The 27,981-nt window shown below is 42.6% G+C and overlaps 1 protein-coding gene and 1 long non-coding RNA gene across 4 annotated transcripts in view; one reads left to right on the top strand and one right to left on the bottom strand.

Moving 5' to 3' along the window:
• LOC102444385 (uncharacterized) overlaps window positions 1-16,385 on the top strand; it is a 43,377-nt gene extending 26,992 nt beyond the window's left edge. The window contains exons 3-4 of the long non-coding RNA XR_001368522.3: window positions 8,392-8,551; window positions 16,254-16,385. This is a non-coding gene — a long non-coding RNA (uncharacterized LOC102444385). The remainder of the gene's footprint in view (window positions 1-8,391; window positions 8,552-16,253) is intronic.
• The window catches only part of TMEM117 (transmembrane protein 117), a 372,578-nt gene continuing 359,142 nt past the window's right edge, over window positions 14,546-27,981 (bottom strand). For all 3 annotated transcript variants that reach the window (XM_006126495.4, XM_075930343.1, XM_025186333.2), the window contains one exon: window positions 14,546-16,644. In XM_006126495.4, coding sequence (XP_006126557.3) covers window positions 16,004-16,644 — 641 coding nt within the window. In that variant the 3' untranslated portion in view covers window positions 14,546-16,003. The remainder of the gene's footprint in view (window positions 16,645-27,981) is intronic.

Genomic DNA, 27,981 nt, shown 5'->3' with positions numbered 1-27,981 from the left:
AGAGCTATGAGAGCAGTTCAATTTGTTCAAGTCACAAGGGGAATTTTTCCACAAATATTGGTGGTTTATATTCCAGTGGAATGTAACGGACTGCAAACTAGAACTGTCTGACACTTTTAATTTCCCCAAACAAACAAAATAGCCTAGGTTTCACTGCAAATTCAAATCTCAACTGTGAACCTTCCAAAAGAGGTCAGACTAGATCATCATAATTGTCTCTTTGGGTCTTAAAAATCTATGATTTACAGTCCGTCTCTGGTTTCCACATACTAACAATTTAAATGCTGTGGTTTTGACTAAGGTTTGGCGGGGAGTGAGGAGGGCTCAGATTTAAAACTGGGCTCAAAATTCAAGAGGCAGCACTGGCAGTGACCCAAAACCAAAGAAAAGTTTAATGGAAAACCGTGACAACTGAAACAACTGAGCGTCACAGCCTTTTGCACCCAATACACACACATGCCTAAGCACACTGTGAGCCATTTCCTGACATAGCTGTATAAAGATTCTTCAGTAAGGGAAACACAGCCCTTGCAAGCCAATATTGCAAAACCACATTTTTTAGAGGCTTGGGTCTGTAGTCCATGTATCTGAAACCTCTAAAGTTCAGTGGAGGTTCAGGTGAAAGGTTCCTGTTTGGATTATTTCTAATGAAATGCCTAAAAATCAATGCTACCGTGCATAGCTATAAGCCAAGACAGAATATAACCTCTACTGTCCCTTTTGAAGCCTATTTTTGCTAAAGTATATTGTGCTGATCTTTTGGGAAGGAAATTTAAAGATCAGCTTGTCACAGAGGTCAGGGGCTGCAGGGAAAAAGCATTTGCCAGCTGACCTTGACCTTGCTCTTAGAAGCAATGCCTCCTCCCTCCTCTTCTGGCAGTGCATGGACTCAAATCGTACCTCCAATTCTCAAACAGCAGACAGGTAGAGATGAATTCTTATTTCAGTGTAATACTAACCTGGACCATAATTACCAATTAATTTTGTGAACCATTAATGAGACTCCAGCCACCAATCCACAGGAGTTTTGTCACAAGTGTATCTATAATGAAGGATTATAATTTTTTATAATCATCACTCAAGCAAGTGTCTGTGAAGCATTTGTTGCACCCAACTATATGCAATCTGAGTACAAGAGGCTGGGTCCTGAAAGCTGCCAAGTACCAATGACTCTTCTAATAACACTTGCTATTTTTTATTATGGGTGCCTGGGGGCCCTGCTAGACACTAGACAGGCATAGAGTAGCTGACAGTCACTGCCCCAAAGAATTTACAATCCAAACAGACACAAGGTGGGGCAGGGCTAGAACAAACAAAGTGAGAGGTGATGGTTTACAAGCAGCATGCCAGCACTATGCTTCTTTCATTCTTTGGAAAGTAATAGAGAGGTAGCTGTGTTAGTCTGATCTTCGTAAAACAAAAGGAAAAACACGCAGCACTTTAAAGACTAACAAGATAGTTTATTAGGAGATGAGCTTTCATAGGGCAGACCCACTTCTTCAGATCATATTCTGAAAGTGAATTGGCATGACCATATATAACAAGGAATACAGTGAAGAAAATAAACAAACGATGTACTGACAAATCAGATATTGGAACAGCAGGTGAGGGTGAGAGGGCAAGGAAGAGATAAGAGAGGAGGAAATAGCTTATTAAAAGTCAATACAGGCTCATCTAGATTACGGGGAAGATTCGAAAGAGGATATGCAAATTCCATGGGAATTTGCACATCTTCCGATCTCACTTTCAAAAGCAGAGCTTTCAAAGTAGAGCTTTTGAAAGTAAAAGTAGTCAAGATGCATTTTTTTCAGCAAGCCCCCCCTTTTTCGAAAAGCCGTGTGAACCTCATTTTTTGGGAAAAGCGCCTTTTCAAAAAAGGGGGGGATTGCCAAAAAAAACCCGTGTCTTGACTACTTTCATTTTCGGAAGCTCCACTTTCAAAAGTGCAATCGGAAGAAGATATGCAAATTCCAGAAGAATTTGCATAACCTCTTTCATATCTTCCCCGTAGTCTAGATGAGCCCTAAGTGGCTAATCTGGAGTTACTACGACTATCAATAGGTGGGGAGGCTGGCTTTGTAATGTGTAAGGGAATTGACATCTTTATTAAGGCCCATTCACAAAGTGTCAAATTTAAGCATGAATAAAAGTTCAGAAGTCTCTCTCTGTAATCTGGTGTTAGAGTCTCTTTGAAGTAAGATGCACATTGTCAGGTCTTTAAGGAAATGGCCAGTTAGATAAAATGTTGACTAACAGGTTTTTCAGTGTGAAGATATTTGATGTCTGATTTGTGGGCATTAATTCTTTAGTGAAGTGACTGAGCACTTTGTCCAATATACATCACAGAGGGACATTGCTGGCACATGATGGCATACATCACATTGCCAGATGTACAGGAATATGAGCCCTTGATCGTATAACTTACATGGTTAGGTCCAGTAACGGTGTGTCCAGAGTAAATATGTGGACAAAGTAGGCAACGGAGTTTGTTGCAAGGGAAAATTCCAGGGTTAGTATTAACATGGTATGTCCTGTGGTTGTTAGTAAGAATCTTCCTGAGGTTAGGTGGTTTTCTATAAGAGTATAGGTCTGCCGAAGGCATAAGGGATCTGTCGAAAAAAGCTTTCTTTCTCGACAGATCCCCCTCTAGACTGCCTCTTTTTGCCGATAAAGTGCTAAGTCGGCAAAATGCGGTGGTCATTTTTATGCAAATTAGGCATTGGATATTTAAATCCGTGCCTCATTTGCAATGTTGACCTGCCTAATCTGCATTCCTCTGTCGACAGAGGGATGCAGTCTAGACATACCCTCAGAGTATAGTATCCTGTTCCAGTATAGGTTCTAGGTTATTGATGATGCATTGGAGGGGTTTAAGTTGGGGGTTATAGTTAATGACAGGTAGTGTTCTATTGTTGGTTTTCTTGGGCCTATCTAGAAGTAGATGGTTTCTGGGTATGTCTCTGGCCCTTTTTTATTTCCCCTAGTGGGTCATTGAGTTTTACGAATGCTTAGTAGAGATCTTGAAGTTTTTTGTCTCTGTCAGTGGGATTAGAGCAGATGCGGTTGTATCTAAGGGCTTGGCTATAGATGATGGATCATATGTTGTGTCCTGGATGGAAGCTGGAGGCATGTAGGTAAGTGTAGCAGTCAGTAGGCTTTCTGTAGAGAAGTGGGTCTGAAGAAGTGGGTCTGCCCCACGAAAGCTCATCACCTATTAAACTATCTTGTTAGTCTTTAAAGTGCTATGTATTTTTTCCTTTCATTCTTTTGGGTGAGGTTTAATTTATCTGTGATCAGCTAGCTGGAGAGATAAAGGGTGAGGGACACAGCAGAGAGGGCAAAAGAGGAGCATGGGAAGGCAGGTAGAATGTGAGGAAGAGGCAGAGAGAGTGTGAGGGTGGGGACAGAAGGGAGTTGGCTCAATCAGCCAATCAGGACAAGGGAGAGACTGTCCACAGACAATTCTGCACTAAGTAGGAGATGACAGCACTAGTGCTCATGGCGCCTGTTGCAATCCCTGCTGAGGCTGCCTCTGGACCTACTCCTACTGGCTGGAGAGGCTGTGTCCTCCCTGGAATGGTGTTCTTCTCCAATCCACAGAGCTCAGGGGAATGGGTGCCACGTGGGTCCTAGTGCCCCCCAGAGGGGAAGAAGGTTACTTTTGCACATTGCTGGGACTGGAGTACTCTGGGGGTAGGGGCATTCCCAGCTGGGTCCCTGTTTTTCTCCCCCAGTATTTGCTAGAACTTCACCTTTTGTTTGCACCTGCCAGCTAATGTTGTTTTGGTGCCACATATAGGTAAGATCAGGACCTTTGTTGACATGTAGTGAGTGTTACAAAAGAGCATAACCAGTAGCCACTCATTGAAGGGGCGGTTCTAACAGGAGCGACACATCTATAGCAATTCAGATTTGGCCTGAGAGCAGCATTGTGGATGGTGCCATTAGCCACCCAGACTGTATTTGGAATTCAAACTGGTAGGGAAACTTTTTAATTAAAGGCCAGCGCACCCAGGAGTGAGTTATAAATATGATGGCATTTAGCAACTTAAGTTTATGGCAGCAGCAGGTCCACCCACAGTGAGTTCCCATCTGCTTTCAGGAGTGAATTGGCACCCAAGTTAAGTAGTGGATGGTCAGGTTTTTCATATGGCACAGGCTATGTTCCGTGATTCGCCAAGCACACTGGGCTTGGCCCAGCATATCGGCAGAACCCAACATTTCTTACGTGCCACAGACCATATTTCCTGAGTCATGAAATGGCTGATATTGATTGACGGAGCACACCATTTTGGGTGTGAGTATTTTGAGATCTAGCAAGGATCTTTTCATGGGTCTGCTGCCTGTGATGATTCTCACTGGGCTAACAGTTTCTACTCATCTGGTCACTAAAAATACAATTTATCGTGCTGATGCTGGCTGCTCTTTCACATCTGGGATGAGACAGTGCATCAGGTTTCTTGGTGCAGTGTTCCATTACAAATGCATTGTTATTTTACAGGTCTCTGTATCCCATCATTCAAACAAGAATTAATGCACTTGCAACGTACATGCTAGGAGCCTGTTAAATGGATATTTTTCACTTCATGGCTTTTGAATTTCGAGCTTTGCTCACTGGTGACATTCAATATAACCTAAGAAAAGAACACACATGGGCACCAATTCTAAAAGTGCAACTCCAGACACAGCAAACCCTGCACCTACTTGTAAGAGGAGATGAAATGTAAGAAAAAACATTCAAAGAAGCCAGGAATTTATATATACAGTATATTCCTTGGAATAAAAGAATGTACAGCTGTGAGGTACTTTAATTTCCTGGCCAGTATGCTTCTCTGTGTAATTTGCATACAGGTTTGCACCAGCCTACGCTATATTTAGAGCTATGAAATACTTGCCTACAAAATAAGACCAGCACATTTGGGGTGAGTTTCCATTTCTGCTGGATACAACAAATCACTAGGTGCATATGGACTCATTAGCAAAAATATTTTTTGTGATCAAAACTTGCCTTCCTCAAACTTGAATATATAATATGGAAAGAATGTTGGACCCCCAAGTCCATTTAATATGCAAACTGAGAGCATCACCCACTATGCTAACCTAAGGGAACACAGAACATGCCCACCTTTATGTTGTGGGCAAGCTGAAAAGTCAGTCTCAAGCATGCTGGGAGAATATAGGGGCACTAGCACAGCACTCAGGATACCTGGCTTCAGGACCAGCTCAGTTATCCAGGCAAGGGATATCACCTCACTCTGCTGCTGTTTTCCCTCAAAACCTTTTGTATGTGTCTTCTCTGTACTAAATTCTTTAGGGTAGGGACTGGCTCTTCCTAGCTGTGTATAGCACCTTGCACAATGGAGCCCCACCTGGGCTGGGGCTTCTAGCTGCTAATATAATATACAGGATAACTACAATGAAAAGATTGGAATGTGGCTCAGCTAAAATCCATTTTTCCACCATAGCACGTGGCAGATGAGAAAGAGGCCTTCAGGAAGCCTTGCTTGCCCAGCTAAAGTCTGAGATGAGGTTATGCTTCGCTCAGCAAAAATAGAGTGATGTGAAACTAGTAGGGTTGTCTGGTTTCTTGATGTGTTGTTGTTTTGCACAACTTTATACCAGCACATAATAGGTACACCCCTGAGAAATGGTCAATTATGATATGGAACTAGAATGTTGGCATGATTTCTGTAGAATTTTAGAATTGCTCATTGGCAGAGGGTGAATGCCCCGCCCCAGTGACTAATAATCATTAATAAACAACATAAAAGGAAAGTTAAAAATCCAGGTCTCTTTTGAATAGAACTTTGTATGTGTCTCTGCTGGATTTCTCTGGCTCACTCTAGCCTGGGAATGCCATCTATTCACAAGACACGACACAACACAACACCTAAATAACCTCACCGAGTCTGGATTCACTGTGTAAACTGAGAAAGACCAATTTCTTGGGTCTGAGTCTCATCCAGTACAGCAATTCTCATGTCAATAATGTACTCTCTAACCCTAGGACTCAACATATTGACTTTGCACCAATGAGCACAGGAGTCCCTAAAGGACTACACTCTTATCTTGACGTACAAGAGGATTCCAAAGGATTTCTTTAAATAATTCCTTTTCTTTGGTGCTGGTGGGACATGTGTGGGTGGTAAAGGGAGTGGAAGGAGGCAAGGGACAGATGGGGGAAGGTGGATAATGTGGATATTGTGTGTGGGTTCCAAATTTCATTTTTACCTGATAAAAATTGTGGAGAACAGTTTCATATCATGTCACGATGCAAAACCAGAACATTTTTGCTTTTACAGTCACCATGGAAACAATGATTATTGGAAACGATCTGTACTTGAGAGAACAGGTTTGCATTATCTCCAGACGACACACAAGCTGAAACACAAGTGCATGTTAAGCTGTGCTAGCTGGCAAAGCTTTCACAGTCAACATGTAAGGAAACTCACACAGAGCCCCAGCATCTGGACCAGCTTTAACCCACAGTGATCTGGAACTCATTGGAACGCACTTGTCCTTTTCCTAGCTGTGTCTACTGTGAAGCAGCATGTGTACAAGTGACTAACTGGCAAAGCTTTGACCATGGTTGAATATTTGTTTGACTCAACTAGAAGAATAAGTAATAGCCATTACTATGATTCAGTTTAAATTTATGAAAACCCTCCATACAGGCATCTGTACAGCCACCAGTATTGTAGCAACTGACCAAGTGGTTGCAAAAAGGAAGCATTAATATGACTCTAATTTATCATTTCTATTAAGTGAAAAAAATATTGTTATTAAATTTTTGCAATCCTTTTTAAGCTAACATTATCTCTCTGGTTTCTTTTGTCTGTCTGTCCTTTATGTTAGACCCATATCTTTCTGTAAGCAAGTCCTTAAAGCAACAAACATTTAATAACACATTGTACTGAGCCCACGAGTTTCATTCCCATATAGATTTGCTTCAACCATTCCCCACCTGTCCCTTACACATCTGAACCATTTTGCTAGTGCTTAATCCTTTGAAATTCTACACAGTCGCTGGCCCACTCTTGTTCTCTTTCTAATTTGTCTGCAGCCTTGCCAACAAGAATCTGCAGAAGTTGTTCTTCCTTCCAGTTAACCTCACTACTGCAGGGTATTTTTTATTCGTAAAGGAACACTGGAAGGCAATCTAGGCCCAACAGGTAAGTATTAATTAAAAGCAAACAACAAAAGCCCAGCAACTGCAGCTTGTCCATGTTGCACATACAGAATATTTGCTGTTCTCTTTTTCCTTCGTAAATGGAAACTCCAATAAAGCCCATGGTATTGATTTGTACCATGCTGGACTGAATGTTGTTTTTCATTTTAAGTTAATATTCTACTTTTTGCATTTACTAGAGATAATAGATTAATAACATTTGAGATCATGATCTTATACTGATTCTCTACTATCGCCTCCATCGGGATTTTCCCAAAATCTTTAAAAATTAATCAAACTAATGGATGTTACTAGAGTTCTCCTAGTTGAATAACACTCAAGTGTAACTTTTATGAATAATTCCAAAGACTGACTCCAGGTAATTGTTTACATGAACGAAGGACTGCAAATTACAGAGCTAATTGGCTTCATCAATATGCAAATATAATACTAGGCAATAAACAGATACTAGTTATAGCTGTACAAAGTATCATTGCAATTCATTTCAGCATCACAAAGAATCTTCCTTGAATTCATTTCAACTCTGAAAAGCCATTTGTGCTTGTTAATTATTCATGTGCGACTTCCAGTTGTTGCACTATGAGTTTGGTATAGAATTTGTCCCTCTAGTGGAGTGGGTGTCTGCATTGGCGGTGGCTGGCCACTTGCATATTGTGTGATTGCTGTTTATTGCTACTCCTATTTCCTCCTTTCTATCAACATTAACCTTCATCCAAAACTGTTTAAATCAACTGCCAGCATCTTGGCGACAAAGTTATAAAAGTGCAGGCATCCTTCTGATTTTAGCGGCAACCCTTCCTTTCCAAAGGGTAAAGCTCTCAAAAAGCAAAAAATGGCTCAGTTGCCTTCCCCTGTCCACTTGGCTCTCTTTAATTGGACTGAGTAAAGAGAGCAAAATTAGGAGCCAGGAAAGGGTGTGAGTGGGGAGAATGGAAGGGTACTGGGGAATTGATGATAATGCAAAGAATGTAAAAGGGCATGATTTAAATGTGGGAAGGGGGGGATAATTACATGGGAAAATGGAACAACAGAGAAAATCAGAACTACCTAACTGAAGAAAGGAATGTGCCATTCTGCCCCAAATTACAATGCGGGGGGGGGGGGGGGGGCGAGTGGAGCTGGTCTTGCATTTTTAAAAATGAAAATTTACATGTTATTTTTTGATTGATTGACTCCCTTGTTTTCATTATCCTTCCTGACAGCCTCCCTGGTCTGCAGATACAATCCCGTGCCATCGAACCATTGCTGGGGGACAGAGGGCAGCCGTTGTGGAAAAAGGAGGATCTGAGGTTTCTTAAAAGCAGATAGCCTGAAGGGCTGTGGAAAGACAAAGCAGCACCAAGAACTTGTAGTAATCAGCAGGTGGGGAGAAGGGGTAGAGGCTATGTATGTAAAGATCATCTGTGCCTTTGGAAAAATATATGGGGGGCTGAAGTCACACATTGCTCCTAGGAATTAAGGCCGTGTCCACACTCAGGGGTTCTTTCGAAAAAAGTAGCCTTTTTTCGAAAGAACTTCCCCTGCGTCCAGACTCAAGCTGCGTTCTTTCGAAATTATTTCGAAAGAACGCGGCTTTTCTTTCGATGGCGGTAAACCTCGTTTCACGAGGAAGAACGCCTTCCTTCGAAAGTTCCTCTTTCGAAGGAAGGCGTTCTTCAATGTAAAGAGGCCGTCTTCGAAAGAGAGCATCCAGACTCGCTGGGTGCTCTCTTTCGAAAAAGCGGATTTCCTCTATCGAAAGATCCGCCTGCTGTCTAGACGCGATCTTTCGAAAGAGGCTCTTTCGAAAGATGCTTTCGAAAGAGCCTCTTTCGAAAGAAACCTGCAGTCTAGACACAGCCTAAGAGACAGAGAGCAGTAGAAGGAGGCTGGGGACTGGGAAGAAATACAACTCTCCGTGCAGCCCCACCTTTTCCCAGACTCTTGCAATTGTAGGGGCAGAGAGCGATCCCTTAAGAATAAGAGAAATGTAGCAGACATTGTTCCATGCTATGCTTCTTTGCATATTACTGAACCAATATAAATGTTCCATGAACAATCCAGAAATCTAAAACGCTACATATTTCAAGAAACCTCCTGGTTATAAAGATCAGACCCAAACATTTTGCAGTATTGTAATGAACTGACTTCGACTCCATTGTGTCTTCAAATTGTTAACTCTATGAGGAAGGAACCTGTTGTTTCTGAGGTACAGTTTTGTCAATTGTGCACAGCTTTGTGCCCAAATGGCACTCTATAAACAATCACAAACAACAATGGTCTTTCTATGGGCATTTTGTACTCAGGGCTGTCAGAAGAATAAAGCACATGTAAGGGAAAGCAGGAGACAAACAAACAAACAAACCCTGATGAGAAAACAGTGGAGGGTGAATTCTACCACAGAGAAGCTATTCAGAAGCCATGTGCAGCACCTACAACAATAAGCTACAGCACCCTAATTTCTGCAGGCCCCATCTGACACCAAAGACAAAAAGTGCTATTAATAGTAACATTAAGAGTATTGCTGTTATAAGGGTATTGTATTGGCCAAGCATGTAACAGGTTCTAAAAAGAATTAGATAAGCTCATTGAGGATAGTTACCAGCTAGGATGGGCAGGGATGGTCCCTAACTTCTGTTTGCCAGAGCACCTGTTCTGTTCATTCCCTCTGCCAGGGTATGTCTACACTACAGAGGGTTTTTTTTCAGAAAAACACCTGTTTATCCTAACATGTAGAATAGTGATAGAAATGTAGCCGTGTTAGTCTGGGTATCCTAAAAAACTTCAATTACGTCTATACTGGAATTACATTCCTTTGAAAGAAAATTGAAAGAATAGAGGGGTTTTTCCGGCATTGGTAATCTTCTGTCTACCAGGAAGAAGCCTTTTTGTGATACAGCTCATTTGGAAAAAGGCGTGTGTGGATGGGGAAGAGGGAGTTCTTTCCGTAGAAGAGGAAAGAGGAAAAAGCACAGGTGCCCTAGTGGCCTCTCCGTCCATAGTAATCTCAGTTTAAATGCGAGATAGCAGCCATTCAGTATGGACGCTATCTTTTGTAAAAGCAGATCTCTTTTTTGATGTGCTTTGGCAGTGTGGACGTGCTCGTTTGGAAGAAGTTTTTTCGGAAGATCTCTTTCAGAAAAGCTTCTTCCAAAAGAAGCCTGCAGTCTAGTCGTAGCCCCAGTAGACAGGATGTTGTGACTGTGGATTTTCTAAGGCTGGATGGTATAGGTGTGCTGAGACTCACACAAACGTAAACAGAATATTCATTTGAAGAGTTAGCCTAAGACATGTGCCTTCCACTTCTAGCCATCTGGGTTCCATCAGCTCTCTGCAGCCACAACTCTCTCCCAGGACAAATGAAGCCCATTGCAGAAGCCAGCTCTTCCACTGAATTCCATCTGGGCCTGAATCACTCTGCCACCTTAAAGAGCCCCTCTAACTCTTGGACTTATTGATAGGACATGCCTCAGCTTCCCCCACTGTAAAATGTGGCTTGAAATACCTATCCAGTGCTTTGAGCTCTGCAGATGAAAAGCACACTGTAAACACAGGGGCTGTGTCTAGACTGGCAAGTTTTTCCGCAAAATCATTTGATTTTGCGGAAAAACTTGCCAGCTGTCTACACTGGCCGCTTGAATTTCCGGAAAAACACTGACAATCTCATGTAAGATCATCAGTGATTTTCCGGAAATACTATGCTGCTCTCGTTTGGGCAAAAGTCTTTTTCTGAAAGACTTTTGCGCAAAAGGGCCAGTGTAAACAGCACAGTAGTGTTTTCCGCAAAACAGCCCCGATTGTGAAAATGGCGATCGGGGCTTTTTTGCGGAAAACCACGTTTAGATTGGCCACGGACGCTTTTCTGCAAAAAGTGCTTTTGAGGAAAAGCATCCTGCTAATCTAGACGTGCTTTTCCACAAATGCTTTTAATGGAAAAGTTTTCTGTTAAAAGCATTTTCAGAAAATCATGCCAGTGTAGATGTAACCAGGGTGTTTTATTAGTGGGATTATGACTAATTGCTGAGCTAATTCAAAGAGGGGCCTTGCAAGACCTAGCAAAGAGATTAGGCCCTATTGGAACTAGGAAATAAGAGGAGGCCTGCTCTCCTTCATGTGAAGCAAGAAGGGCTGGTGAAAAGGAGGAAGAAGGATTTCTGTTGTCCTATGGAAGAGCTGGCAAAAAGAAAGGTCTTTGGTGTTTCCTCTTCTGGGGGCATTGGCCTCTCCAGTAAGGGGCTGCCATGGAGTGAAAGGTAGAAGGTTAGACTTAAACTCTTCCTCCTCAAAATATCAAAGGGTTGAAGTTCAAGACTGTGCCCCTTACTTAGTCAGTGTTCCTTTTCTCTCACTCCTTCTCAAGTCATGACACCCTCTCTTTCATACCACCCTCTACATCAGCATAGCCTAACTCCCTCCTACTGTAGTGGAAAATCTTCCTAAAGGCTGGAAAAAGAGATTTCTTTATGCCTTTAGACAGGGTACTGAAATGCCCTATTTGGTACAGTTTCTTTTATGCGTTCCTTTAACAACTTGGGGGGGCTGATATTTCAGAGTATATGAGTACAGTGCTGGTCACACCTTCTTTTGAGAATGCCAAAGATCCAGAACTTTCTGGTTGTTTCCGAACTATTTAAATAAAGGATTTCTCTCACTCCCCTGCCCTCAACACCATCACAAGTGTGGGGTACAAATTCAACACATTATTAATTTGTCCATCCTTGCTTTTCTTCATGTGGACCTTTCTAGTAGTTTGAAACTAAGCATTACAGTCTGACTAGTTTAAGTGCCTCGCGATAGGAGGCTGGATAAAAGGAACATCTCCTTAGCTTAGCCTAAGAATGGCTGTGCAGTAATTGCGCTACACCTGTTTGTGCATTTGATGTGTGTGTAGTTAAGTGGGATATCTCTGTATTGATAAAAGGTTTGCAGTTGTTTGCCCATAAATCCAACTTAAATCAAAGCATCTGCAGTATGTCTTCCTGAGTATTTCCGTCACACAAGTCCAAGCATAGTATCAGTTTAACATCTGATATAGTTCATTCCTCATCTGCATATTATACTCAGCAATTGCAAGATAATCAGCTTTATGCACCTACACAAGGTAGGAGCCATCTCTAATTTTTATTAGTCTTATAGTCTGTTCAAAACTTCAGACTTTTCCTTGTAAGTGCTATCCAAAGAGCCAGTCAAAACCACATGCAGCTTCTTGACTTCTGGGATACACACTTTCCTTGTGTAGTCCCCTTACTAAAGGTACCTCTGCTTAGTCTCTGGGAAGATCCTGTGTGCTGCAATGTAGCTCCAGAGACTACCATTCCCATGAGCCCTAGAGGAACCCAGGAAGGAAGTGATTTTTTGTTTGGGTGCTGGGTCTCTCCATGTGTGTGGAGAGAGACTCTCAGCAGTCTGTGGACTCTTCCCTTTGTTTTTGGAAAAGAGGAGCCAGGCTACTGTGGAGGAGTTTTAGCCAGTCCAGGAGCTGTTATGTTGCAGCTACAGACTTGGATTCAGAGCCTTTGGGACTGGAATCAAGCAGGCTGCTTCTGATTGCCCTTTGGCTGTACCTGTGGCTAGAAGTACTACTCTGCACTCAGCACATAGAAGGAGACTAGAATCATCCACTCCAGCTGCAAAATCTTCAAGCGAGCCCACGCAAGCAAGAGTATGGTACTGAGAGTCCTGAGGAGTGCATACTCTGGTGTGTGATAAACAGGGGCAGTACAAATGCCAGATAGATACGTTCCTATTATTTCTGTGTACTTTGTTAATGTTATTCACTGTTAATCTGTTAAACTCTGTTTCCTTAAGTTGTTAAGTAAAGGTTGTTCTTTCTACTGTAATCTATCAGATGTATACTATTTATGATTTGGAATTGTTCTGGAGCTAGATCCAGATTATTGCTGGAATAATTTTATCCCTGGAGGCTCTCAAGGCACACCATTAAGTGTGTACAGGGCCAGCCAGGTGGAGGCACTGCCATTATATGTTTTTTATGAGTAAGGGACAGCAGCAAGGAGGTGTATAGGGTTTCCCCAACTAAACAACATCACCACTGGGGTACTCAGGATCTCCTTTTATGTTAAAACCATCAGGCGCCCAGGCACACCTGTGAGTGTGACCTGCTCCCACGTAACCTGGGGAGGAAAAAGTGGGTTACACTTGTACGTCTGTTAACATGTTACTAAGACTGTTGTCCTCATTTCACGAGGAGTAACGGTAGTTCGGAATAGGAACCTAGTCCGAACTACCTAGTTCGAGCCCCGTGTAGCCGCGCTGCACGGGGTTCGAAGCAGCGGGGATTTAAAAATGGCGGCTCCCCACTTATGCAAATGAAGCCCAGGAAATTCAAATCCCGGGCTTCATTTGCAAGTGCGGTATGCCTACATTACCCTCCTAGTTCGAACTAGGAGGGTAGTGTAGACATACCCTGAAAGGGTTTGAAAACATTGAAAGAATGAACATATTGACTTCTGTGTTGACAGATTCATATGGAGACTGTTACTATAAAGCTAGTGGCTTTTCAATTGCTTCCTTTAATTAAAGTGCAGAGTTGACAGCAAGGGTTGTGCCTGAATCCCATAATGCCGTTTGAGTGCATTTTAGGCACCATTTCTCTGCTTGAATCTTAATTTGAGCGTTCATGGAAAATCTCAGGATTATTTGATTTTCTCTTTCTTGTATGCAGTCTTGTGGTGACCTTAAAAGCATTAACTTGATGTAAGGTCACAGAATTATTTTAGCTGTGGATCAGTTGCTTAATAACGGTTGCTTTAAAGTCATGTAATCATGCAAGCAGCAAGGCTCAAGTAAGTCTTTCATTTTGTACTTATATTAATGGAATTAGCCACCATCAACTTTGCACAGGAAAAACAAAGTAATTCACAGAAGGAGTTGACATTTTGGGGTAAGTCTTCCAAATCACATAGAGGACCCATGTGTTTGCAAGATGAATTAGCCATTTTGTCTATTTGTCCATATCAAATTCTGCTTGAATATAAAAAATAAACATAATCAACTCCTACCTAGTAAAGGCAGAATCTGACTATTTTATCACAAGAAGCTAATAGCTTGTCTTTGAATATACAGGGTATAAATATACTGAACAAGTTTACAGACTGAACCAACCAAATGCTAATATATTTTTTAGAGCTACAATTTCTGGTGGATTAAAATTCAGCCTCATTAGAAGGAAACTTTCTCTTGATAAAATATTAACTGTTCCATAGGCAAAAATGGTTGGTTTTGATATTACAATGATTCTGATGTCTATTTTTTAATGTCAGAAATATTTATGATTCTAAATAGGACAAAGTATGGGCAAAATGTTAAAACAAAACAAAAACAAAAAACCAAAGAGGATAGGTTCCTGCCACATGATAAATAATTGTTGAATGATGTTTATTAAATTGGCTCTCAAGTGACAGATAATAAATGCATCGTTCTATTATGCATGCTAAATTCACCATGCTGAAAACTTAAAAGCAGATAGATCAAAACAAGCGAGATTAAAAAAAACCATGAAGACAAAATACTGATGTTACTGTAAGTGACAGGGAAATAATTCAGACTTTAAAATGACTTCTTTAGTAACTTGTAACAACAATTTATGAAACTAAATTAGAGGCAATTCAGCTTTTCCAGTATTTTGGATTTGCTATGTTTTCAGTGTATATAATTGAACAGACAGCAGAGGAATTCAGATTCCAAGTAGCCTTTAAAAAGGCTGCAAAAATAATTCCTCCATGTTTTTGCTGCTGGGTTCCATTATTTATTAAAGGACAGTGTTTTATTCTTGAAAGGAGGGGAAAAATTCAGGACAATTCACTTACTAATCTGTTCCATGCATTCACTCCAAGACCCCCTACATCATTGCTGCAGCCTTTGAAGAAGTTAGAGTTGCCAGTTGTGTTGTACATTTTTCAATACAATGTATCCCAAACCAGTTACCCAAAGCTGTACAAACACTGAAGGCTATGGGCTCTCTGCATTTTCCTGTAATCCCTACACTGATTCTTTGGCACCGCACAGGTTTGTGCTGATAACTGGGTATCTGGATATGCGACTATTGCTCCAACTATGCATTTTAACCTTTGTTTCTAAAAGGTGAAGGGCAGGATTTTTAATCAAGTAGCAGTTTATCTTTAATTATGAAAAACATAATTGGCCTTATCATCTCATTCCAATTACTGATTGAGAAAGTCCTATTTTCATAATTAGTGACCCATGCTGCATTATCACTCTGTTGTTACTGTATTATGAAGGTGTTTGGCAGCCAGCCAACAAAAAATTAAAAGGTAATCAAAACGCTTCTCTGCGGTCCAGTTATCAAAGTCATGGACACTACAGCTGAGTGAATAACAAAGTCAACCTTTCGTGTGACATGTTATCGGAAACCTTTCATCAGCGATATCTACATCTAGTTAGAATGTCATTTGATTTCTTAACGATAGTTGTATACAAAAATTCCTTGCAAGATCGGTTAGAAGAACTGTTCTCTGTATCGTTAGGTTTTGAGTTAAAAATCAGTTTAATGTTTCAAGGCACAACCACGGTTAGAATTTTATACCTGCAAATATCTAATACAGAATTGTACAGTAATGTCAATTTATTAATAAATAGTTTGTGCAATTCTGAGAAGCCATCTAGAAAGGAATGTCAGCTATACAGTAGGCACATATAATACAAATAGAAAACAAAATTCCTAGAAAAAGCATGTTGAGCACCTTTGTGGTACAGGTTAGATTTTGTTCTAAATGCTATGTAAACCTTAACTTACAAAAACTGAACCCTCACAATAATTGGCTATTTAAATCTTTCTTTTCAGGGTAATTGGCTCTAGGTCATGGGATCACTCTTTGGGGCAGAAGACTCTGACATTGGTTGTAATGGGCTGTCTTGTTCATTCAACTGTAAGCTCAAGTTTTCAGAAGTTAGAAGGGAAGATTTAAAGACAATTTCACTTAAGTCTGATTTGATGGAGACTAAATGTGGATCTTGAAAACTTAAGGGTTTCTCTACTAAAACCTGTGTATTTTCTCGTGTCATTCCTATGTCTGATGGAGACTTCCTTTTCATTCTTGTGTAGGATTTGTCCAGATTCTCCATGCCTTGCTCAGTTTTCTGAAATCTCCCGAAGAACCAGATGAAGAACCCAAACAAAGCAAAAGCCAGCAAACTGGGAATAAAGGCCAGGCATTTGACATCAAGACTAGCCCCTATATACCTGCTATGCAAGAACATGTCTCCCTCAGCATAAGTTCTGTTAGTCAGAGGGTTTGTGTTATTTGATCTCCAGTCCCAGGATAACTTGGTTCTGTTAAGATCCTTTAAGCTTTCTGAGTCCTCCACTGTGTAGATCTTCTGGCCAGGACCAATATATTGACCATATTCATGAGGTTTGTAAAATATTTGATTCTTCCACATATTTAGATCCAGGATTAAAACCAAAGAGATAATGCCATAGTTAAACCATTTACCTGTTTGAAAAAGAAAAGAAAACACTGTCATCTGATGCCCTTTTTATAAGTATTACAACTGTGCTGATAAAGTAAATGCCACTCAGAATTTTTTTTCTATTAACCTGTAAAACAATATTCTGCTGAGAATTTCAGTATATCAGGTGTAGTCTTGAATCTCTTGGTATTTCATAATTATGTCTAGGCATGTAATAAATCATTTCATAAAGCAATACAGCAGTATATCAATTGAATTCACACTGCAGTTTGTAGGTGACCTGTTGATTAAACCATTAGGTGATGTGGTTTACATAAATCAAGCTAAAAAGAACTCATTTCAGGAATTCAAAAATAGTTGCACGAAAACTCTCCTTGAAAAGGCTTCATTTGATAGCTTTCTTTGTATGCTAGTGGTGAGATGCTTTGAAAGGATGAAAATTACATTGCTTTAGTAGTATGTACTGTGATTGAGTACTCTTTCAATGAAGCCCAGACATATGTACATTACATGGGAGGTATGACAGTTCTGAGACGTGGTATCCAAAGTACATACAAGATACTACTTTCCTAACTATTATTTGTATAGATGCCACTGCAGTGTTGTTGGGACCTACTTATTTACACGACACATCTTAATATCTTACCTTGGCATAGTATTAGCAGTATCCAAGAACCCATCACATTCACATACAATTAAAGACATTTTAGGACTATGGATGCACAAGCATAACTAACTGCTGCATTATGTGATTTTCCACAATGAGGCATTAATCTGGGTTGATGTTAAGTTTTAGTAAATAAATATATACACATGAGAATCTCAAAGATGAGTTACTTTATTGATTTGGTAATGAGTGGAGTAGTTGAAATTACTGTCGGGCTGTGCACTGATGCTCTGCCATTAATTTGGATGTCTCAGCAAAGTAATTCCTTAGAGTTTAGTGTGTGTGTTTTTAAATGGGCTTTTTAAATCTAGTTGGCCATTCTTGATGGGTACGTCTACACTACAGCGCTAATTCGAACTAACTTAGTTCAAATTAGTTAATTCGAACTAAGCTAATTCGAACTAACGCGTCTAGAACTAAAAACTAGTTCGAATTAGCGTTTTGCTAATTCGAACTAGCATGTCCACATTAAGTGGACCCTGAACCTGGCTTAAGGATGGCCGGAAGCAGTGCCGGCAGGGCATCAGAGGAGGACTTAGAGCGTGGAGATGCTGTCTCAGGCTAGCCGAGGGCTGAGCTTAAAGGGTCCCGACCCCCACCCCGGACAGACAGTTCAGGGGTGCCCTGCTTGCAAACCAGTCCTGGCTTGAAGTGCCCGGAGTGCCCACACTGGGCACATCACACCACTCGGCCATCAGCCCGGCTGCACTTGCCGCAGGCTGCCATCTGGGGAGAGGGGGCAATTGGAGGGCTGTAGGAGAGCTTCCACACCCAGAAGCCCACAGAGCCAGCCCAGTCCTCCCCATCGGGGGCTTGTACCCCAGTCCTCCCTCACCTCCTTCCACTACCCCTCTCCCACCTCCTTTTCCCAGTCTCCCCCAGTTTTGTTCAATAAAGACAGACTCCATTTTTGAACACACAGTTGTCCTTTATTTTGTACATCAAGAAAAGGGGATAGGGAAGGGTAAGAGAGGGTGGGAGAGGGGAGGGCAACTACAATGATCAGGAGTTGGGAACAGGTCCCATATGAAGAGAGGCTAAAGAGACTGGGACTTTTCAGCTTAGAAAATAGGAGACGGAGGGGGGACAGGATAGAGGTCTCTAAAAGCAGAAGTGGGGTGGAGAGGGTGCATACAGAAAAGTTCTTCATTAGTTCCCATAATAGAAGGGCTAGAGGACACCAAAGGAAAGGAATGGGTAGCAGGCTTCAAACTAGTAACAGAAAGTTGTTCTTCACAAAGCAAAGAGTCAACCTGTGGAACTCCTTGCTGCAGGAGGCTCTGAAGGCTAGAACTGGAACAGAGTTTAAAGGGAAGTGAGATCAAGTCATGGAGGTTGGGTCCATGGAGTGCTATTAGCCAGGGGGTAGGAGTGGTGTCCCTGCCCAAGGTTTGTGGAAGGCTGGGGAGGGATGGCACGAGACAAATGGCTTGGTCACTGTCTTCGGTCCATCCCCTCCAGGGTCCCTAGGGTTGGCCGCTGTCAGCAGACAGGCTACTGGGCTAGATGGACCTTTGGTCTGACCCAGGACGGCCATTGTAAGCTCAGGGTCGGGGGTCTCAGTGGACCACCTTGATTTTCATGCACACCTGCTCCTGGGTGGCCAGGCTGGCAGCTCTCCTGCCCTAGATGGCCACTTTCCTGTGCCTAGTGTGGAGGTCGTGGACGAGGTCCATGATGTCCGCAGTAGACCAGGCGGGTGCCCGCCTCTTGCGGTCCCAGGCAAGCTCCCGGGAGCCGCCAGCCTGGTCCCGGGAAGAGGGGGAGGGCTGGCGGGCATCGGGTGGCTGGCTCGATCCGTGCCAGGTGCAGGGTCTGCTGGCTGGGTGCTGGCAGGCTTGCACCTGGCATGGGCACCGTAGCCAGCCCGTGCCCCTTTAAGGGGTTCGGGGCCGGGAGGGGGGCAGACGAGTTTCCCTGGTGTTGGCCAGAGTGGCCACCAGGGAAACCTGGGGAGGGCTAGCCTCCCCCTAGTTCGAATTAAGGGTCTATACAGCCCTTAATTCAAACTAGTAAATTCAAATTAGGCTTAATCCTCGTGGAATGAGTATTACCTAGTTCAAACTAAGCGCTCCGTTAGTTCGAATTAAGTTCGAACTAACGGAGCGCTAGTGTAGCGCCTATGAAAGTTAGTTCGAACTAACTTTGTAGTGTAGACATACCCGATGAGATTAAACACGAGCATTAATTTTGTGGTATTACCCTGTCCAGAACTAAACTACACTTGAAGACCAGTAAGGAAATTCTTCTGTCATTTTCAACAAGCCTCAGAACACAACTTATGCTACTAGTATTATTCTGGATTTTCACTAGTGTAGCTGAAAGCAGAAGTTTGCCCCATATTTCCTATTACATTAGTCCCCTGAGTGGTCGCTGAGACAGTAATCATACTAATGAAAATGTAAACTAAACACAAAATATCAAGAAACACACATACAAATTCTAAGCCACCATGCCCCTAGATGCAAAACTAGGGTTTTATTTCACCACCCCTTTTGTGTATGTCAGTTCCCTTTGTAGTGCTGATTGCAACAGTAACCAGTATTGTAATATTTTATGGCACTATACTCATCACTAAACCGCTGCTATATTGTTCACTCTGAATGTGAGGATTCCTGATGGGCTGCTCGTACAGTTCAGTGTGCATGCCAAGCTCTGAGCTGGAAATGGGTCACTTGGTAGTTTTCACACTTACTCCCACACAGGCTACGAGGCCATCACCTGAATTTATGTGGGTCCTCTAATGCCTCTTCAGCCTGCCTGGAAGAGCTTCTCCTCACATGCTTTCATCTTTGATTGGCACCACTAGGAAACAGGCTATGTTGCTGTGCTTTTTGTTTCTATGGAAACAAGGCAGGCAGCTCTGCAGAGAGTCTCACTAGGTGCAGAGGATGGTAGGAAATGGGTGGGCTTTTCTGGGCATTTATAGGAAGAATACAACACTGAGCTTCAGGCTCATGAAAATGAAGGGAAACGGGGAGTAATGGAAGAGATGGAAATTTGAAAAAAATTAAGCAGAATGCAATGGAAGTTATTACTGAGACTGCCACTCCTCCATAGATCAATAGATGTCCAGTCCAAAAAGGACCATTAAGGGTCTAGCCTCTGCATAATGCAGACCAAAGAACATCACCCAATAATTTCAGCATCATGCCCACAACATATAGTTGGGCTAGTGCATATCTTTTAGAAAGACATCCACTCTTGACTTTAAGACGGCAAATGATGGAGACTCCACCACATCATTTGGTAAATTGTTACAATGGTTAATTACCTCAATGTGCCCTTTGTCCAATTGGAATTTGTCTCGCTTCAGCCATTAGGGGTTCTTATGCCTTTGTCTGCTCAATTAAAGAGCTCCTACCAGAAAGCCTCCCTGTGTAGGTGCTTATACTCAGAGCTTCAAAAGTCTTTAGGTATCTAACATTTAATCCATGGATTTTAGGCCATTACATACTTTAAGAATCTATGCCTTAGAGACTGCGATCAAGTTACCTCTTAAGAAACAAACACAGCACAACTGCAGCAAAAGAATGACACCCAAAACAACACTATTGGGACTTTATTGGGTGCAGGAAAATAGGGTCTGGGGAAGGCAGAGATTCCCTAAGCTGTTCTCCTTCTCTCTCAGCTCCCAACTCAAAAGCTTTTAAAACTCAAACTAACCCTACTTTCCTTGTCTGAGTCAGGCTGACCCCTCCCAGAGAGGGAGCTGAGCTGTCCCGGTTCATCAGTAGGGTTGCCAGGTGTCCGGTTTTGAACTGGACAGTCCAGTATTTGAACTCTGTTTGGGAAACAAATTGAGAAAATATAAATGTCCAGTATTTTCTAAATAAGATTAATGTAGATTGCAATGTAATATCAAGTGTGTCCAGTATTTTTGTTGAAAGCATCTGGCAACCCTATTAATTCGTGGCCCAGCAACAGCTTTTCCACAGCAGAGCATTAGCACAGAAGCTGCCTGAAGTCGGAGTTTAAGAACATAAGTATGGGGTTGTGATCCTGACCTCTTGGCTAATACCCGCTGATGGACCTATCTTCCATGGATTTAGCTAATTTTTTTAACCGAGTTTACTTTTGGACTTTACAGCATCTCCTGGTGAGGACTTCCACAAGTTGACTGCATTGTGTGAAGTACTTCATTATGTTTGTTTTAAACCCGTTGCCTATTAATTTCATTGGGTGACCCCAGTTTGTGCATTAGATAAACCCTTCCTTATTCAATTTCTCCATACCACTTACTATTTGATAGACCTCCATCATCTCCTCCCTCTATCACTGCTTTCCCAATCTGAACAATCCTAGTCTCCCCCCCCCCCCTCCTATGGAAGCTGTTGTATATAGAATTATATTCAGAACTGCACTTCAGGGTGGAAGCACAAGTCATCAAGCAGCCAAAACAAAATGTCTAACATGCATTTGGGAAGTGGGCCAACATTTAGTTACTGGACCAGCAAAGGATGTAAACATGCATCCTTGGGACATACAGATTTCAATGGGATGTATAACTGCCCATGTGTTTGAAGTTAAGCAACTACGTAGGGCTATTGCTGGATGAGGACTTTATATGAATGAATCTTATAACTGAAAGGTATTTAAACCAAACAGTCAATGGAAATGAAAGACTTTGTATTTACTTTAACTATATGCCCCTGTTATTTCAGAGATAGTGTAATGCAGTGGTCACCAACCAGGATCTACCAGTAAATCTTGGTGCCTCTGTCTGGTGATCCTGATTGGTTTGGTTAGGAAGCTATCAAGCGCTGGCACATCAGTTGCCCCTTTTCCCGCTGTCGTGCTGCTCCTGCCCTCTGCCTCAGAGCTGCCCACTGGTAGCCTCCTGCTTGCTGTGCAGGGTGTGGGAGGGACAAGGGGAAGTGCTGATGTCAGGGTGTCCCTCCTACCCCCACTACAGTACCCTGACTCCACAGAGAGAAGAGGATGGAGGGAGCTTGGTGAAGCAAATTTCTGTCACTCACACACACTGTGTGCGTCTGTCACTCTCACAAACACCAATTGTCCTTCACTCATCTCCTGACTCAACAGAAACATGAGTTGTTGTTACTACTTTTACTGCTTGCAAAATGGGTTATTTTTGGTTTTTGACTGGTTTGCGCATTTCATCAATTTCTATTTCTCTCATGCTTAAATTTAATTCTTTGAGCAGTGAGTTCTAAAATGTCTAACCTGTCGTGGCTGGAGTAATTATTCCTGTGGTAACTCCTACTCCTGGAAGTGCCTGGCATGTCCCTGCAGTCCCTGAGAAAGGCAGGGCAGGGGGTCTTCACATGCTGTCCTTGTTTGCAGACACCACTCCTGCAGCTCCCATTGATCAATAACGGAACCATACCCAGTAAAAGCTGTGAAGTCAGTGCCTGCAGATGGGCAGCTCATGGCACCATGGAGCCATTGCTGTACATGCCAGCTGCTTTCAGGAGTGGTGCAGGGCCAAGTTCTCAATTAAGCGGTGTCCAGCCAGAGCATGCATCCTCAATCCTTGTTCCAGTCCTGAACTCCCTCAAGCCCCAGACATGAGTTCCCCTGCACCCAAACACCTTAGAATCATAGAGCTGGAAGAGACCTTAGGAGATCATGAAGTCCAGCCCCCTGACCAAGGCAGGACCAATCTCAACTAAATCAACCCAGCCAGGGCTTTGTCAAGCCGAGACTTAAAAACCTCTAGGGATGGAGAGTCCACCACCTCCGTAGGGAACCCACTCCAGTGCTTCACCACCCTCCTAGTGAAATCGTTTTTTCCTAATATACAACCTAGACCTCTCCCACTGTAACTTGAGACCATTGCTCCTTATGCTATCCGGCACTACTGTGAACAGCCTTTCTCCATCCTCTTTGCATCCCCGCTTCAGGAAGTTGGAGGCTGCTATCAAATCCCCCCTCACTCTTCTCTTCTGCAGACTAAACAAACCCAAATCCCTCAGTCTCTCCTCATAGGTCATGCGCTCCAGCCCCCTAATCATTTTGGTAACCCTCCGCTGGACCCTCTCCAATGCATCTACATTCTTTCTATAGTGGGGGGCCCAGAACTGGATACAATACTCCAAATATGACCTCACCAGTGCTGAATAAAGGGGAATAATCACTACTCTAGATCTGCTGGCAATGCTCCTCTTAATGCACCCTAATATGCCATTAGCCTTCTTGGCTACAAGGGCACATTGTTGACTCATATCCAGCTTCTCATCCACTGTAACCCCCAGGTCCTTTTCTGCAGAACTGCTACTTAGCCATGCAATCCCCAGCCTGTAACAATGCTTGGGATTCTTCCGTCCCAAGTGCAGAACTCTACACTTGTCCTTACTGAACCTCATCAGATTTCTTTTGGCCCAATCCTCTAGTCTGTCCAGGTCACCCAGTGTATCTACCTCTCCCCCTAGCTTAGTGTCAGCTGCAAACTTGCTGAGGGTGCAATCCATCCCCTCATCCAGGTCATTAATAAAGATGTTGAACAAAACTGGTCCTAGAACCGATCCTTAGGGCACTCCACTAGAAACCGATTGCTAACCTGACATCGAGCCATTGATTACCCGTTGGGCCTGACATTCTAGCCAACTTTCTATCCATTTTACAGTCAATTTATCCAATCCATGTTCCCTTAACTTGCTGGCAAGAATAATTTGGGACACCGCATCAAAAGCTTTGCTAAAGTCAAGGTATATCACATCCACTGACTTTCCCATATCTGCAGAGCCAGTTACTTCATCATAGAAGCTAATCAGATTGGTCAAGCATGATTTGCCCTTTGTGAATCCATGTTGACTATTCCTGATTACTTTCCCCTCTTCAAAGTGCTTCAAAATGGATTCCTTGAGAATCCCCAACATGATTTTTCCAGGGACTGAGTTCAGGCTGACTGGTTTGTAGTTTCCTGGATTATTGTTCTTCCCTTTTTTAAAGATGGGCACCACATTTGCCTTTTTCCAATCATCCAAGATCTCTCCCGATCTCCATGAGTTTTCAAAGATAATGGCTAAAGGCTCTGCAGTGACATTTGCCAACTCCCTCAGTACCCTCGGATGCATTAAATCCGGGCCCATGGATTTGTGGATATTTGGCTTTTCTAAATAGTTCCTAACTTGTTTTCCCCACCAAGGGCTGTCCACCTCCATCCCATACTGCGTTGCCTCGTGCATTTGTCTGGGAGCTGACCTTGTCCGTGAAGACAGAGGCAAAGAAAGCATTGAGTATTTCAGCTTTTCCCACATCATCTCATTAGGATACCTTCCTCATCCAGTAAGGGCCCCACACCTTCTCTGACCACCTTCTTATTGCTAACGTGCCTGTAGAAATCTCTTGTTATCCATCACATCCCTTTCCAGCTGCAATTCCAATTGCGCTTTCGGCTTCCTGATAACTCCCCTGTATTCTCAAGCAATATATTTATATTTCTCCCTAGTCATGTGTCCACGTTTCCATTTCTTGTAAGGTTCCTTTGTGTTTAAGCTCACCAAGGATGTCCCCAGTAAGCCAATTTGGTCGCCTACCATATTTGCTTTTCTTGCTGCGCATCGGGATGATTTCTTCCTGTGCCTTTAATAAGGCTTCTTTAAAATACTGCCAGCTCTCCTGGACTCCTTTCCCCTTCATGTAAGTATCCCAGGGAATCTTGCCCATCAGTTCTGAGGGAGTCAAAGTCTGCTTGTCTGAAGTCCAGGGTGTGTATTTTACTACTCTTTTCTTCCTTTGGTCAGGATCCTGAAATCTACCATCTCATGATCACAGCTTCTGAGGTTGTCACCTACCTCTACTTCCCCTACTAGTTCCTCCCTATTTGTGAGCAGCAGTTCAAGCTGCACACGGCCCCTGGTCGGCTCCTTTAGCACTTGTACTAAGACGTTATCCCCAATATTCTTCAAAACCTTCCTGGATTGTCTGTGTACTGCTGTATTGGTCTCTCAACAGATGTCAGGGTGATTAAAGTCGCCCATGAGAACCAGGGCCTGCGATCTGCAATCTTCTCTCAGTTGTCCAAAGAAAACCTTGTCTACCTCATCCACCTGATCCGGTGGTCTATAGCAGACACTAACTACAACATTACCCCTGTTGCTTCCACCTCTAAACTTAATGCATAGACTTCCCTCTCTGAAGGTATGTCTACACTTGCTCCTTATCTCGAGTTAAGGATGCAAATGTAGTGTACCAAAATTGCTAATGATAAATATCCCATGCTTAAATAGCATAATCGCGTCTGGCCGCCTATTTGAAATCACATTACTGCAAAATAAAATGCCCCGTGTAGCAGCGTTATTTCAAGAGAAGGGTTTTCTCTCAAAATAATGCTGCTACACAGGGCATTTTATTTCACAATAATTAGATTTCAAAATGGCGGCCAGACGCGATTATGCTATTTAAGAGCGGGATGTTTAAATCCCACACTTCATTAGCAATTTTGGTACACTACATTTGCATCCTTATCTTAAGGTAGGGAGAAAGTGTAGACATACCCTGATAGAACTTAGGATCAATACTTGGGCCTCAAGTACTCTAATTTTTTCTTCCAAAATGGTGACCAGCTTGCACTTAGTGCAGATGAAATCCTTTCTTTCTTCCGGGAGGAAGACAAACATGGCACATGCCATGCAGGTAATAACAGCAGACCTATCACCATCCATATCTGCCTTCCTTCTGAGAGAATCCTCAGTTATTAATTGCCTCCTTGAAGGGCAGGAGTGTAATGAAAAGATTTTAAAGAATGGTGAGTGTATCTCACCTCCTTCCCAACTCCCTCTCCAAACTCCCCGTTAGCAGTTCCAGGTCACAAGCTCCCTAGTCGCTGACTCACTCCTTTAAAAAGCCCTGGACTTCCTAGAGCCTGCACTCTGAACTCCTTTAGACCCCAATTCCCCTCCTTGGGATAAGCCCAGAGCCCTTACCACACTCTGAACTCCTTGGCCCAAGACCAGAGCCTGCACCCCAAGCCCCTATCCCAGCCTGGTGAAAGTGAATGAGGTTTGGGGAGGAAGGGGGATGGAGTGGGCAGGGTGAGTCCTCAGAGAAGGGATGGAGCAGGGGCAGGGCCTCAGAGAAGGGGCAGGATGGAAGTGGGGCAAGGGTATTTAGGTTTGAGGTAGATCTTACATTGCACTTAAATTGAAAAAGTGATCTTGTGGTTAAAAAGGTTGGAGACCACTGGTGTAATGTATCTCTGCATGGAGCTGTGGTAGTAAACTATCTATTATTTCTATTATCCTTTCTAATGAAATTATTTCACTGTCCCTTCAAAGGCTGCTGCATTCACTTCACGGTTTTTAGCAGCTTTGTTGCTTTATATTTTGGTGGCATAATGAAACATTGATTTTGAAACCTGCGATTCTCAAGGCAATTTTGGTTTTGCATTCAATGAAAACGAATAAATACTAGCTAATTAATCTTAGACATTACTACGTCAACCACCATGTCTTTAGACTTAGATTAAGATCATATTCCTTCCTGATGGGACCAAAACACCAACACCTAGTTTTCTGGTGTTTTTTTGCTTGTTGGTTTTAATGTCCTGATGTCGTTCTGACCCACACAATTGTACATATGATGAGCTGCTTTGATAAATGAAATGGAAACTGTGTTGTAGACACAAGAGCTATGAGAACTATGAGTGGCTCTAAACTACCTAGGGATTCCCACTAAAATGACATTGGGCTCAAGTTAGGCACCCAAAATCTGAGTCTACTTAAGAAAACAGTAGTCATAAGCCCTTCTGTCTGTTACCCCACTTGCAATATGTGAATAAAAATGCTCACACACCTCTGTAAGACACTTGAATATCTGCGTGCTTTGTTGCCATGTTACCATTTGACAGATGTATACACATATACTATACGCAGCTGAACTAAACAGGAAACCCTCTGAGATTTCTCTCAGAACCTGTGTGCCTGGATTGCTTTGTTTTTGCCTCTAACTGTTCTATTTTTGCCTACAGGTTCCCTCAGGCATCTCTGTGCAGGCAGTGTTCATCCCAGACCTCAATACGCTCCTTTCCTTTTAACTCCGTAAGCCATCCTTACCATTCACCACTGAGACATTTTCAACTTTAGCTGGAGTGCCTAGTCCTCTCTGAGATGGGTGTTAATGCCACTCCAAACACTGCTCAGTAAGGAGCTTTAGTGAACACTGAGCCCAATCTCCCTGCTCACCACTTGTTTTGACACAGCATTTCGAGCTTGAATCCTGTCCACTGAGATCAGGCAGCTCAAGATTCGGGATCTCCTGTGCACAAGAATACATTGGTTGATATTGAAAAAGCCCTGCCTGGCCTCAAAGAGCATTTTTAACAACGAAAGGATATGAAGGTTCAGTTACAACATTTACTTTTAAGTAATACAGATTTCCCTGGGTACTGTAGAAACTAGGCTATGCTGTGTACTTTTGTAAACTGCAACCCAAGAAGGAAAACACACACATACTGCAGTGAACCATCTGTCAAGGGAAATCCAGATGACTTAAGCAGATGCAAAAATTCAAGCTCTTTCTGAGATTCAGAGATAAAAGCAAGGATGAAAACAGGATAGAAATATTTAGCATGGACTAAACACACACTAAGGAGTTCCTGGGTACAAAATTAAAGCAGGAAGCAAAACTGTCTTTCCAGTAGAAATGAGTCGTTTGATAATAAATGACAATTACACTAAAGCATAAGAACTAGGGTACGAAGATGTTAGTTCTGCAATATTACCAACTT

This window comes from Pelodiscus sinensis, chromosome 1 (assembly GCF_049634645.1).
Source record: "Pelodiscus sinensis isolate JC-2024 chromosome 1, ASM4963464v1, whole genome shotgun sequence".
Taxonomy (NCBI): Eukaryota; Metazoa; Chordata; order Testudines; family Trionychidae; genus Pelodiscus; species Pelodiscus sinensis.
Note: the sequence above shows the minus strand (reverse complement) of the source record. Positions and strands in the feature narration are given on the sequence as shown.